Below are 13,653 nucleotides of genomic sequence, written 5' to 3'. Positions count from 1 at the left end.
TCCATAGTGCTCCGGAGTTCAAATTTTCTAAAATTATGTGGCATCACATTGCATCTGAAACATGAAAAAAAATTCGTGGTGCCGCAACATTCATATGGGGACGTATTACCAGCGAAGTTGTTTAGGCTTCATACATGGGCTGCACATATGGGCTGCATACATTATGAAATCATAAATCTTTTTTTTTTCATACGACACCACACTACACCGACACTAGCGCCGCCGCCGTCACCGCACCTCTCATGCATCTGCCACAACCGCTGTTGCAGCCGCGCAGGCCACGTGCACAGGCACCGTCGCGGCGATCTTTCCCCCTCTCATTTTTCGATAAACAGGACTTACAATAAAGCGCATGAAGGCCCGCCAACTTGCTACACTAAGTGCACTTCCTTATATACGTATTGCCTCTCTCTTACAAAGACGAATTTATGTGCTGCTATTTGGACCCAAGATATAAAACTTATTTGTGGAAGTTGACGGAATGCTTGAAGCCTGCTTCACCTCCACCGCGCGTCGGCCCAGTATTGCACCATCTACAGGATCGGACCACGCATTCCTGTCCACGCGCCGTGATACGGACGTATACCTCGGCCTGCACTGTGAAATAAATGTTCAGTGAGTTTTACTTGCACTGGCAATAAAAATATTCTAAGGAATAATTCAGTCAGGAACGGTATTGCTGGTTTGTGAAACTTTCAGAGTTGGATAGTATGGCATCTATTTTGCATGTACGGCATAGGTAAAAATATTCCATCCTTAGATATGCATAAATATGTGCGGAACATCACGGCTATAGCGAAAGTTCGCCAGGACTGTCCATATAATTGCAATCTCAGTAAAAGTCGGTACTAGGGTAACGATCGTAGTTACCCGAATTTTTATTTTACAATAGCTTTAAGCACTATAAGTGGCGTACAACGACATCCCAGAGGCTCGCAGCAGACTGCGTAAACAATCTCGCAGTTCCTACCGCAAGGCCCAATTGGTAAAACATACGTGGCGCAAACGAAATTGTGACTTCTCTTTCCCCACCGTGGGAAAAAATGACATTTTTTATAGGTTACACTAGAATGTTTTTTCTAAAGAAAAATCTGGTGTAACCTACAAAAGAAAACGGCCATTTTGAGTACAATAGTTTTTCTAAAGAAACCATTGCACTCATAGTTTTATGCAATTCATGAAAGCAAAACAGAATCAATCCGCTTTACAGGCAAACAACATTCATTAGCGAGATTTATCTTATTAAAAATGTAAATTGCCAAAAACAAGACTGTAGAATAAAATTAACGCTTCTAAAGACACGATTGTATCGTAAAGGAAAAAATGCAAAAGAATGTTTAAATATACGAAATGTATCATTATCTAATCGCTACTATCTGCGAAGAAATTTAACATTTTTCTTGAAACTACTTGCGCTACAAACATTCAACTAGAAGCACTACAGTTGGGTGTGCCATGCAGCAAAGCAGTTCCTTGATGTGAAACAAAGGGGAATGGTGCAAGTGTTGCAATAAACTCTTGTTTTGTCCTGTCTTTTCCTGTGGGAAAGCGAATATGGCAGGGGCATTCATCTAGCGTATCACTGCCGAAGGTGCGGGTGCGCATCAGATTTTGCAGCAACACATGTTCTTTAACGGCATCCGCAAGTGGTTCAAAGAGAGATTTATGAGGGGTACTACCGGCACGAGAATGCGACAACTGTGTTGGCATGAAAACTGTGACCTTATCTGCAAATTAATTTATCCAGCCTCTTTTGAACGGACATGTGTGAACTATCTCCATTGCTTTTATTGGAAGTTTTTGTGTACACATACTTTGCCTTTTCCATTCGTTGGTAGTCTAGTTGTTCTGTCCTCCGTCTGTCCCTGTTTGCGTGTTTAATTGTTGAACTGGAAAAACGCATTCTTTCATTATCCTCAATTTTCCTTAGGCGATTTTACAGTTAGCATGTATAGCATAGACTTATGCTCGGAAGTGCTTTATAGTTGAATGCTGAAATTTTTTCGTCTATATTTAGCGACATATAATAAATGTCAGAAAGCAACACGTCTGCTTCATTATACAACTCTCTTTTTCCTGTTTATTTCTTACTCAAAACCAAGTACCTAAGTTGTAATGTTTGTTGTGCATACTGATCTATATGAGGAGGTCCCTAAGTGATAGCTATTGATGAGATCTTATTTACATGTAAGTGATAAGAATGTACACTACATATAAATATTTGTTCAAGACTACAGCAATGTAAAGGCGAAGAATTCTAAAATAAAATCTGGCGTCAAAAGCACTTAACAATGTACAAAGCAAAGTAAAAGATAACATACTGGAATGCAGTAAACAAGAAGTAAATATAATTTAATAGTACTGGAGTATCATCACACTTAAAAAGTAGAAGTATAAATTCACTTCAATTTGCTTAGTGCTTATATCCATACCCCTATTGTTGGTCACGTGTTTCCCGTCTAAATGCTACAGCTTGCGGCTTTCCAACAGCTGTGGCATAGTTCTCTTAGCCAGGACAAATGGTAACTTCAGAACTGGAGCGAAGATCATGCCAGCTTAGCCTGCTAAATGCAGCCACATATTGAAGCGTTCTCTTCGGAGTAGTGGGGTTTAAAGAGTAGTTTAAACACTTGGTTAGCGGTGGTTGATAAGGTTTGTCAAAGTATGCAACTTTTAGAACAGTATACGCGCGGAAAAATGATATGAAATACTTCGCAAAATTAGGGTAGCTTCTGTTAAACGCATTTCACCGTTAAAATCAGGGTTGATTATTTATCGGCCAATAGTATTAGGACGCAAGCCAGCATTATCACGACAGCTTCATTACGCTACCTCGGGCAGCCAGTCGGCGACTCAACAGTTTTCACCTTGAGAGCTAGAGGTCAAACCACAAGAGAGCATTAAGGCGCGTTTATAGTCCAACGTTATCGGTGTGTGTGTGTGTGTGTGTGTGTGTGTGTGTGCGTGTGCGTGTGCGTGTGTGTGTGTGTGTGTGTGTGTGTGTGTGTGTGTGTGTGTGTGTGTGTGTGTGTGTGCGTGCGCGCGCGTGTGCGCGTGCGTGCGTGCGTGCGGGCGAGCGTCATCAGACGCCGGATCGCGTCAGAGCGCATTGACCGCGCGTCCGGTTACGTAGACGCCGGGTGCGTCGGAGCGCATTGGCTTGCTTGCTTGAAAGCCTTTATTAAAAACAAAAGGAGAGGTGGAGCCCTAAGGGGGCTTCGCAATGGGTCGAGTCCCTATTCCGGGACCCCATTGGTACCAGCCGCCAGCTTAGCCCTCCGAACCAAGGCCTTTTGGGACTTAAGGTCTGAGCAACCACGCAGGGCCGCCTCCCACTCCTCTCGGGTTGGGTAAGGGTTGGGGGGAAGAGCTGAGTTGAGCTGGCAAGCCCAAACCATGTGGTAGGTGTCAGCCACCTCCCCACAGTATTGGTACTTGCCAGTGAAGGAAGAATCGCGCGTCCGGTTACGTTGGCGGCGTAAGTAAGTCGAACCATTGGTCGAACTATAGCCGCTGTTGTTCCCGCCAACGTGACATAACGTGTGCGCGCGTTAACGCTCCATCGGACTATATTTAGGCCTTTACGGAGCGCTGAAAGGAGACATTGCGCCGTTTCCCGAGTAGAGTTGGGCCCGGCTGCGAGTTGCAACCAAGTCTCACTACTTTACTGATCACCGCAGTGTCTTCATAGGCATAAAAATGATGAATAAACACTGTATTCATTGCAAACATGTCTGTATATCATTGCGAAACGACACCTCGGCCGCAGCTCGACAATGAGCCTAGCCAGGTCAGTGAAGCTTTCGCTATTAAACAGGGTTAACCAAAGCTAAACCACACGAAAAGTTTTTAACTTTTTTTTTCGGTATTCAAAAATGTCCCTCTAGGGCTGTCCAGCAGCCTAATAATAGTTGTCAGAGTCGCTCCTCTATTTATGACACTTCAAACAATCAAAACTTCTTCGATCCCTTTTTCGCACTTTTTTATAGACTTTGTTTTATCTAGTGGTGTATTCTAACATAATTCAAAATTGTTGCTGCTATTTCGTCAATGTATTATCCATGGACAATATCGTTATCAAGGATAGCACTTCGAGAGGACTCTGGCTTAGTTGAGCCGGCGGGCAGGACGCCCGACATTCCAGTGACCTGGCGCGCCGCGCCGTTCGCTACCTAACGCTAAAGCGAAAGCATTCCCGCAGGTGAGCAATCGAGAATCAGGCTACTACAAACAGCGTGACGCCTCCGACATCTCATTCATGCTGACGTGGCCTTGCAAGTCACATGTTACACTTCGTATAGAAAGACACGCACGCCCCATCTTGATTCCCGCAAACGCGTTTTCTGCCCTTATCGCTGCACGCTGCATGCCTTATCAAATCTGAGTCAATGCGAACGAGCTGCTTCCCATATCACCCGCCTATTGTTTTTCCTTATCATTTTGGTCTCAGAGATATTGGGTTCTTTCAGGGGCGACTGGCCCCGTAGGCTGAAGCTGCTTGGCCGCAGCTTCAACTGTACGATCAGTCCGCCTGAACAGCGCGGAAAACAAGCAGCTTTTCATCGCGGATTCAAGAGAATTTTTGGGCGCACATTTGTTTTTTTCGCCATGGGAACAACTATGAACGTCGCATTTATTGTGATCACGCTTTTCTTCGTAGGTGAGTGATTATTCGGACTTTTTGCTTGCCTTTTTTTTATCTTCACCGAAAGGCGTTGTAATATTCCGCAAACTAGCAATCGCAGTGTTTAAAATTACGTTCTGCAACGTCCAGGCGGGCATTTGGGTAATTTATGACTGATCGTCGTTAAACGGCCAGGACGGAACACGGGCTACCCGCCAAGGCGAATCAATGAATATGGCGGTCCATTGCTGACCACCACGTACCGGGTTTGATTCCCCGCCGCAGCTCCCGCAGTTTGAAAACGGTGTGATGAGAAAACGCTCGTCTGCCGTGCTTGTCGGCCCGTTAAAGAAACCTGACGCCTTACTAGCCACTACGTTCCTGTCGAGTGTTGAATTCAGTCAATGAATCAATCAACCAATCAATTCATCATTCAATAAGTGATCGGTGAGGGAGAGGTGACGTTTGTTTGTCCTTTTCCCGCGTCTATTTAGTCTATGGTGCTGAGCAATCAGTCTTGATTATTTAAGTTTCGGTTTTCGAAATGAATACTCGTAACACAGGAATACTAGAATACCCGTAATAAGTATAACAGTGCAGGCTATCGTTCTGTCCCGTTTAGAATTGAATTACGTCAAATTTTCAGTGCCGTTGAAATGCGCGCCACGTCATGCGTGGCCCGGCGTGATTACAGGCTGCCTTCCTTTTTAGATAGCCTAAATATGCACATTCAAAAATCCGTTGATATCAGAGACGCTTACAACATGTCGCTATGGCGGCAGTTTATTTTATTGCATGCTTCACTCAAAGTCAGGGCACCGATTTGTTTACTGCGAACCAGAAAACAGCGTAACCTCACCAACCATGCAGTAACTCTCGCGCAGCTTTCTTACACTTATAAATTGTAATCAGTAATTGAAGCGAACCCTTCCCGTGCACGCAAGTTCACTCTATCTCTGGCTAGTTCTTTATCTGACTCTTTTGTTTAGTAAGGCACCTGATTGTATTATATTCCGCTTTTTGTTCAACTATCTCATGTTTCCTTTCTTTCCTTGTTTAAATATTTTCCATTTTTCGTACCACCTTCCTTCTTGCGTTAGTAAGTTCCAGTTGGTATTTGTTGGCGTTGAGGCCCACGATTACCGGATAATATTAAAGAGGCGAGTTCCAAGCTTACAGTGAACTACCGATTACCTCGTTTGCGCTACACTACAAAACGATCAAACCGGTGAAGCCATCGCTGTATAATTAACATAACTAATTCTGTCGCCAGCTGAAATCTCACAGATAAAGATAATCGTGTACAATAGCAAGTATCTGCGCACTCGCCGTGACGCTCATAAAAGCATGTTTCTTTCCTGTGCCTATTTTTATTCCGAATGCGCACATGGTCGATTCATCGCCGCGTATCTCTCTACTTCCGTTCGTAATCAGCCGTGTTATCGCTGACCACGTGTCAGGTGGTCATTGAAGAGCTTCGTTGTCCAGCTGGTTATTAAAGTCTAAAGCAGAAACAGGGGATCCGCCTGTCCTGCACAAAAATAGCTTCATGGAATGCTTACGTCTCGACGTATCGTTGATACGCATTTGTGACCGTGCAGTCAAATCTGTATGACACGTGTTCGTATATTTGTCGTACATAAGCGCTGCGCAGATGTCACCGCACAAGAGTGCTGCGCTCTCAACAGTGTTTCCACAATCAAAGGAGGATTTCGAGTCTTTGAATTAATCACTGCGACATGGAGTAGAGCAAATTTTATTTTCATGAAAGGCTCAGTGAAAACGAGCGCACGATGACAGAGGAATTTCATCTTTCCTCACAAAGAGCTTCTCATGTTCACTGACGCCAAAATAAACTTCGTGAAAACATTGCTTCCAATAAACAAAGGCGTAAGGAAAATGCACGTAGATAATAATCATCTCCAAGCAGCGCCAGCGATTTTCTTCTAATATTTTCCGAACGGCGTTAAAGGGGAACAGGCAAGAAATGTTCACTATAGCGGGGCTTTACATAAAGCAGTCCCTCGAACCCGTATATGGCGCAATGAATAGCAATGAAAGAAATTAACGGGTCTATCAGTGAATAATAAAACGGATTGTATATGGCAATCGATTGCGCGGAAATGCGTACCAAGTGACGCGAAGAGCTTTGCTTCCAATGTGAATGCGTCTTCATCACCACCGGGGGAGTCTAATATACCTAAAACGAGTAAATGATACTGAAGCTGAATCCTATGTTTTATTATAACTTATTTGAGCTTAACTTTATTACCATGAGCTTAACTTTATTAACTTTCTGTTATTTTTGCTTACCATACATACTGTTTACACATGCTTATTGTCCATCTGTTTTGTGTTCTCCGATTTGTGCACATAGACAAGTTATGTGTTAAGATTATCTACGCACATGCCCTTCCTGCTTTGATCCCCGATAACATCGACAGTAACAATAAATAATAGGTAAATAATAAATGTTGCGTTCGCATGCCGTGGATAAGTTGCGCGTTAGAAGTGCGAACAGCGCTGTCAAAGCTCTATAAAAGCCTTAGCAGCTCATTTAGAGGGGAGATTTAATTCTCCAAAGAAACGTCAAGGGTATGGAGACAACGTAGTTACATGCTTACCGACGCTTTTAGCGAGATCGTATTCTTTTATCGGCGCCGGAGTCTGCATATGTGGCCATTTTTATTGCGATATAGCATCGCGCCGAAGCTCAGCGCCGTGAGTTATGGCTGAAAAAGAGCTGAGAGTGAGAGATTGAGCTGCATGGAGACGAAGAGCAAGAGCAGAGGTCAAGTGTGGGTGAGAAAGTAGGAGAAGGGTTGAATATAAGAGCCGGCATTTTCTCTAGAAAGTGCATCGCCATATCCACTAGTGCTTGCGACAAAGTTTTCATTTTTACCTTGTTACTGCGTCATAATTTTCTTTTCCGCATAAAGCCTGGGGATTGTTTCGGGATACGCCTTCCTTTCCATTTAACCAAGTTTTAGTATCTGTAGAGTCACTACAATACGGTTCTACGTTAATATGGTCAGGAACACTTTTCCTGAGACATAGACGGTGATGGCATTTGACCTGCCGAGTACGCACGGAGATGAGCGTTTATGAATCCACTCGGCAGCCTTGACTTGAAAATTCGCGTTTGCTGTATGCCTCAATACAAACGCTGATGCACGTTGCCGCGTCACAGTGGCTAGGTATATAGGAACAGACCCACAGTCGAGCTGTCGCAATTCAGAACAGAAATGCGCGCCATTTCTGCTGAGAAATCAGTTCGCTGAGAAATCGCGGCATTCCTGGCATGGTTTTAAGAAGTCCCAGATTTATTGGGTTGTTCCCGTCGACAACAAAGGGTCCATCGTTGGAAACACGTCCGTAGCAGTGTAATCGCGGTAACGGTGGCATGCAATGCAAAATTACAATAAATTCTGGCGTTTCACGTGCCGAAATTACTGTCTGATTATGGGGCACGCCGTAGTGGAATACACTCCGGATTAATTTCGACGACTTGGTGTTGTTTGGCGCGCTCCTAAATAGAAGTTCGCGAGCCTTCCTGCATTTTAGAGCGTAAGCTGTTATGGGCTCATTCCAATAGCCGTTTCGGGCCGCGATGATGCCACCGCCGCCGCCCCGTAGCCGCTATCGCCGGAAATGCGACAAAAAAGTACCCGCTCTCCACCGGGATCGAACCCAGGCCCGCTGCTTGGGAGGCGGATAGTCTACCACTGAGCCACGCAAGCTTTTTTTTTTCTTTATTGCCACATTGAACAGCACAATTACACAAAAAAAATACATTCGAGGGAACAGACTCCCGGAACTGGCTTTGCGCTATCCCGTTAAAATTCGGGCATGTTTAACAATGCTTCAACTCTTGGGAGCCATTCAGGCTCTGGGGCTTGAAACTGTTACACAGTAATAATTCTATTAATGTTTTCCTTGAAATATAGCCGTATCGGTTTCGCGTAAGCGCTTGCTATCCGAGCGCGGGAAAATGTACTATAAACGCGCCCTGTGTAGGCGCGCAGGCACAGACAACGAGATGCGATTCAGACGCGGAACGCAACCAACGCGGTCCTAAGCCTCCACCCGTATGGTGGTTCTATCTAGTTAAGGCGCCGGCAAACTCAACCTTTCAGACACTGTAAATTTTGCTGCCGCCTTAACTAGATGGCGCTAACATACCGACGGACGCTCGGGATCACCTTGATTGCGCTAGATTGGGCGCGTTGCAATGGGAGTGAATGCGACAGCCGTAGTTGCATTGTCGGCTGCTTATCTGGGCCGAACGGCGCTAGCCATCGGCGATGGAACGCGTCGGCTTGCACGCGCGACGGCGTCCCAAGCGCGCTCCTAACGCATTCGCTCAAATTACTAGGTGAGTGAGTGAGTACGAACTTTATTGAGGTCCTGAGGAGAAAGAATTAAAGGTAGTACTGTCGAAACGCTCGCCTAGCTTACGCTGTGACTGTGCTGGGTGTGCCGCGCTGGCCTGGCATTTATTTTTGCACTCATCGAAATGCGGTGAGTACCCTTGTTAAACTTATATGCGATATTTAGTTGAATCTCCACAGAATGTACATTGAAGTCAACAGAAAGTGTTCTGAAGTCAACAGAAACACGGCATAATTTCTGTAACGACCCTTGTGAGGGCGCCGCGGCTGAGAGAGAATCCGCGACTTCAAGCTCAACAGCGTGGTGACATGGCCACTGTGCTCACACCAAACAGTCGAACACCAGAAACGTTCGTGTTTGGTGCACTGGGTGCACGTTAAAGAACCCGAGGTGGTCAAAGTTATTCCGGAGATCTCCCGATACGGAGTGCCACGTAATCAGATCGTGGTTTTGGCACGTAAATCCTCTGAATTTCACTAATTTTTTATAGACAGTCTGAGGCCACATTCACGAACGTTACACAAATCTATGTGTTGTATATAGCCATCTTTCACATGGTAGGTGAATGATGATGACGATGATGATTTATTGGCATTCTCTTTGAAACGGGGTAGTGACAAAGAGTCACCCAGCCTGCTTGATTTAATCAGGTATGCTATATATGTTTTTGTCTAGCATTTTTGTGTACATCTCCTTAATCTTTTTTTTTTCCTTCGGAGCCTACCTTGTACCGCTACTCATGACTGTAATAGATCCGGTCGTATCAATTTCTTCCCTGCCTTTTTTTTACATCAATACTGTAAAAGTCTCTTGCTTATCTGGACTAGTGACCAGTTGACGCTTCTGTACACTTTAAACCCAAGCGCTTCTGGAAGGTGTACGTCACCTACAGTTCTGACTGGGTGAATGATGAGGATGACGATCCCCTCTTCGTAATCCATTAGGAAGTGCTGAGTGGTGTCCGGATTTTTGCTACAGCATACATACGCCTCATCTAGGTCCGAATATTTGCTCTGGTATGATTTGGCCCTTAGGCAACTGGCTCGAGCCTCAAAAAGTTGTCGCAGTTTCACCTGAAAGGCGAAGCATCAATTGCGATAGCAAACTTGTAGAGAGCTATACGGAGTAATGATATTAGCTTTATCAGCTGTATAAACTTGGACATGCAGCAGCATCGGCAACACGCAGAACTGTTGTCGACGCCATCGGCGTTTTGCCCGCGTTCGCTCAAAATGCGTGCGGCGTTGGTGACTGTTGCTGATATAAATAGGCACTGCGTGCCGCAGCTAAACGTCGCCTCCCTTCCCTCCCCCTCCCCCACGGCCTCTCGCTCGTCGGAAGAAGGCGCGTTTGCTCTACATACATGGTGATTGTGAAGGAGAACAGAGACGCCTACTTCTGCAGCCCTTAAGTGAGCACGGCGCAGAACGCGCGTTTGTTCTCCGCCGTGCGTTCACTCCCCGTGAAAGACGCGCCCTCGCGCCCTTTCACTCGCACATACAGCGTTCGGCGCGCGGCGACGATTTCTTCTCCAAATGACGTCATACGGAACCTCACGGCGACGGCGACGGCGACGCCGACGGCAGAAATCTGCTTTTGAGTGTCCATATAATTGCTATCGCATTATTAGCACGGCACTGCCCTTTGTGTTATCACACAGATTTTCCCTTCTAATTTCTTTGTATCTCAGCGTCCCTTCCCTCTAGAGATTTCTGTTGGAAACTCTACGACTTTGAACATTCGACCATCTAGTTTCAACCTATAGGCAGTGATACTACATTCTTCACGTCCGTATACGGAGTTCACAATGTGCTAGCCTTCGCTGATTCGGTTTATCAGAAGAAAGGCGGGGGTGTAGCAAGCGGGTTATCGACCGCCTATCTCCTCGCACAACTGTGCACGACCCTCGGATTCCGCAAGTGCTGCTTTTTCCTCTCATCTTTATCATACGGGAAAGTGCGGTCAGATCATAAGAATTTGTAATCTAAGCCCAGCGAAAGCTTCGCAGCTTGTCTTGAACTAAGTGGGACGTTGTAGATGTGTCCTGATTGCTTAGGGCAACAACTACGTGCTGAAACTTCGTATCCGAGTGCATAATTTAACTATTCTGATTGAGAGAACTAGAACGCAGAGCTTTTGGAATCTCCCGGAAAATATTAATAACATGCTATATCAGAGAGAGTTTCGATTAGGGGACGTTGGCGCGGTTTGTTTCAACCTTTTACAGCCGTGTTTTTCACTCCCGTTGTTGCTTTGCCTACTGCATTTTGCTTCAGTTAAATTGTTGGTTATTCTTGCACCATACGAAGCCATCACGAACGCAGCGCTCTTGACAATATAAGATTGCACTAGCTGCTTTAATGAAGGTTCCGTACTTTATAGACAGGAGGGGCGGAATCTTATAACTGTTCCGAATGTGAACCGTTCGCTTGCCCTCACGTGATTGGTCAGAATTGTGCTTGCGTCAGCGGCCGTCAGAGACAGCGGGGCGGTACCGCAAATTTTGAACACGTCCCGCATCTGTTAATCATTTTCAAAGCGAACCCGTCGTCGGCCACGAGTGTAACCGGCGAAGAGGTCGTCCGCTTTGGGTTCCGTTGTTGTGGCTTGGCTGCTTGCTCGCGACCTTGGCCGCGCGCGCGTGCCGTGCCGCCTCGGAGGCTCGCGGGCGGTGTGCGCGTGCGCGCGTTGATTATCTCCAAGGTACGACTACATACACATGAGAACATGGCGGCGACCCTCATTCTTTGCCTCGGTACAGTGGTAGCCTCGGGTTGCTTTCCCGGGCCCGTCAACGACTGGAGGTGCTAGAGACGTTTTCAGAGCTGACAGATGAGTAGTTTCGGCGTCATTATCGTCTGTCAAAGGGAGCCGTCCGATGGCTGTGCGACGACATGATAGAATAGAGAACCAACTTTCAAAATTTCCGCACAACTGATGGTGATGTGGCTATTTCATTTGATTCGAGTGGTTACAAATTCAGCGCGTGGATTATCACCTGGCGACAAACAGTTGACCAAATGGGAATATTATATTGCCTAATGGTACAATAAAGGAATATGTTCAACACGCGACGATACTTGATATCTTTCAGGACAATTTTTAAATAATAGTTCATATTTATTGAGTAAGAAGCAACATTCGGCAATTCCTCGATTAACTCGTCATATGATGACGCACACTTCAGAGGCGGCACCCTCTCGTTTATTGGTCGCGTCCTCCTCGTCTTCCACCTCCGGCTTGGGAGTGGCCTATTTAGTGACGTAAGCGAGAAGCAAACCAGTTCGCATTCGGAACCGTTATAATATTCCGCCCCAGAACACCGCACTCTCGCTTCGCACAGATCGCTTCGTACCCTGACAACTGCGTATAAAGCGCAGTCACTGGCACTTGGCCGTAGCTTGCACGCTAGTACGCGTGGCTGCTGAAGCGTTGGAGGCCGCCCCACGAGTGGCTTGATAATGTGAAAACGTTTACTGAAAGACAATGGAAATGCCTGTTGGAGAGCGCGTCACCAAGCATAGAAGTTGGGACCTCGGTTCCATGAGAAGAGGCAAGAGCAAACATAGGACGCACCAGGATCTATCGGAAACATTCCGTTACTAAAATAAGGAGGCATCCGCTGTATTCGTAATAATTGGGGGCCGCTTGCGGAAAGCAAAACACTGCTTGCTTTTATTTTTGAGAAAATATGGCGGGATGCACTTGACCTATGTGAGCACTTGCAGTATTTGCTAGGATTCAAGCAGAAAAAATGCAGCAGTTGTAACATCAGACCATAGCGTCCTGTACGCTGTTTTTCATGCTGCTCTGGTTGCGGCTACTATCTGTGTCCTTCTAATCTGAAATGACGAGACACGGAAAAGGCCCTTTGAATATTAAATCATCCACGCATGGGCCACGGATGCGTCATCACGACGACGCCTCGAGAATCCGTATGATTGCTATAGCAAAAATAAACTCTGAAGTCATTGAGCGGCAAATGCGAGGAGAAATGTGGGAGCATTACGTCGCATCTTTTTGTGGTTCCCAACCCATGATTTAAACCGCGTTCACCTCATTGTCGTTGAGGAGCTCACCTCGACACGCATGTATGCAACTGATGGTGGTCCGGAGAAGCGCTGCACGATATATATATATATATATATATATATATATATATATATAATTATGAATGCATGGAAATGAAAATGACTGAAAAGAACAGGCCGCAGGTGGGGAACGATCCCACGTCGTCGCATTGCGCATTCGCTTCTTCTGATATGATTACTAAAAATCAGGCCCCGCGGCCCCTTTCTTCGTGTTCATATATATATATATATATATATATATATATATATGTGTGTGTGTGTGTGTATATATAGACCGGGTGTCCAACGTTCAGGTTTATGGTAGTCTTTAAATAAGGCACTGGGAGGCACGCGAAGACCACCAGTGAAACATAAGTTATGTGGCCAGGGGGACACAAAGTGAGCTGATAATTATCGCTGCCAGCCGCCGAATTAGCTAAAATTGAATCATTAACTTTTTATTGACTTCAGTCAGTGGGCATGTTTGTATTCCAATGTTAAAGACATTCGCGTTTCTACACAGTTTCAGTTGGAAGAATTCTTCTAGCATGTCTGTGCTACGAGTAT

At 45.6% G+C, this 13,653-nt stretch overlaps 1 protein-coding gene across 3 annotated transcripts in view; it reads left to right on the top strand.

Annotated features, from left to right (window-relative positions):
* The first annotated feature begins 4,468 nt into the window (after nucleotides 1–4,468).
* LOC119455474 (macrophage mannose receptor 1) overlaps nucleotides 4,469–13,653 on the top strand; it is a 41,981-nt gene continuing 32,796 nt past the window's right edge. For all 3 annotated transcript variants that reach the window (XM_049668809.1, XM_037716884.2, XM_049668808.1), the window contains exon 1: nucleotides 4,469–4,660. In XM_049668809.1, coding sequence (XP_049524766.1) covers nucleotides 4,609–4,660 — 52 coding nt within the window. In that variant the 5' untranslated portion in view covers nucleotides 4,469–4,608. The remainder of the gene's footprint in view (nucleotides 4,661–13,653) is intronic.

The sequence above is a fragment of the Dermacentor silvarum genome, chromosome 6, assembly GCF_013339745.2.
Source record: "Dermacentor silvarum isolate Dsil-2018 chromosome 6, BIME_Dsil_1.4, whole genome shotgun sequence".
Classification (NCBI taxonomy): domain Eukaryota; kingdom Metazoa; phylum Arthropoda; class Arachnida; order Ixodida; family Ixodidae; genus Dermacentor; species Dermacentor silvarum.
The sequence above is the reverse complement of the archived record's forward strand: the minus strand, read 5'-3'. Positions and strand labels throughout refer to the sequence as shown.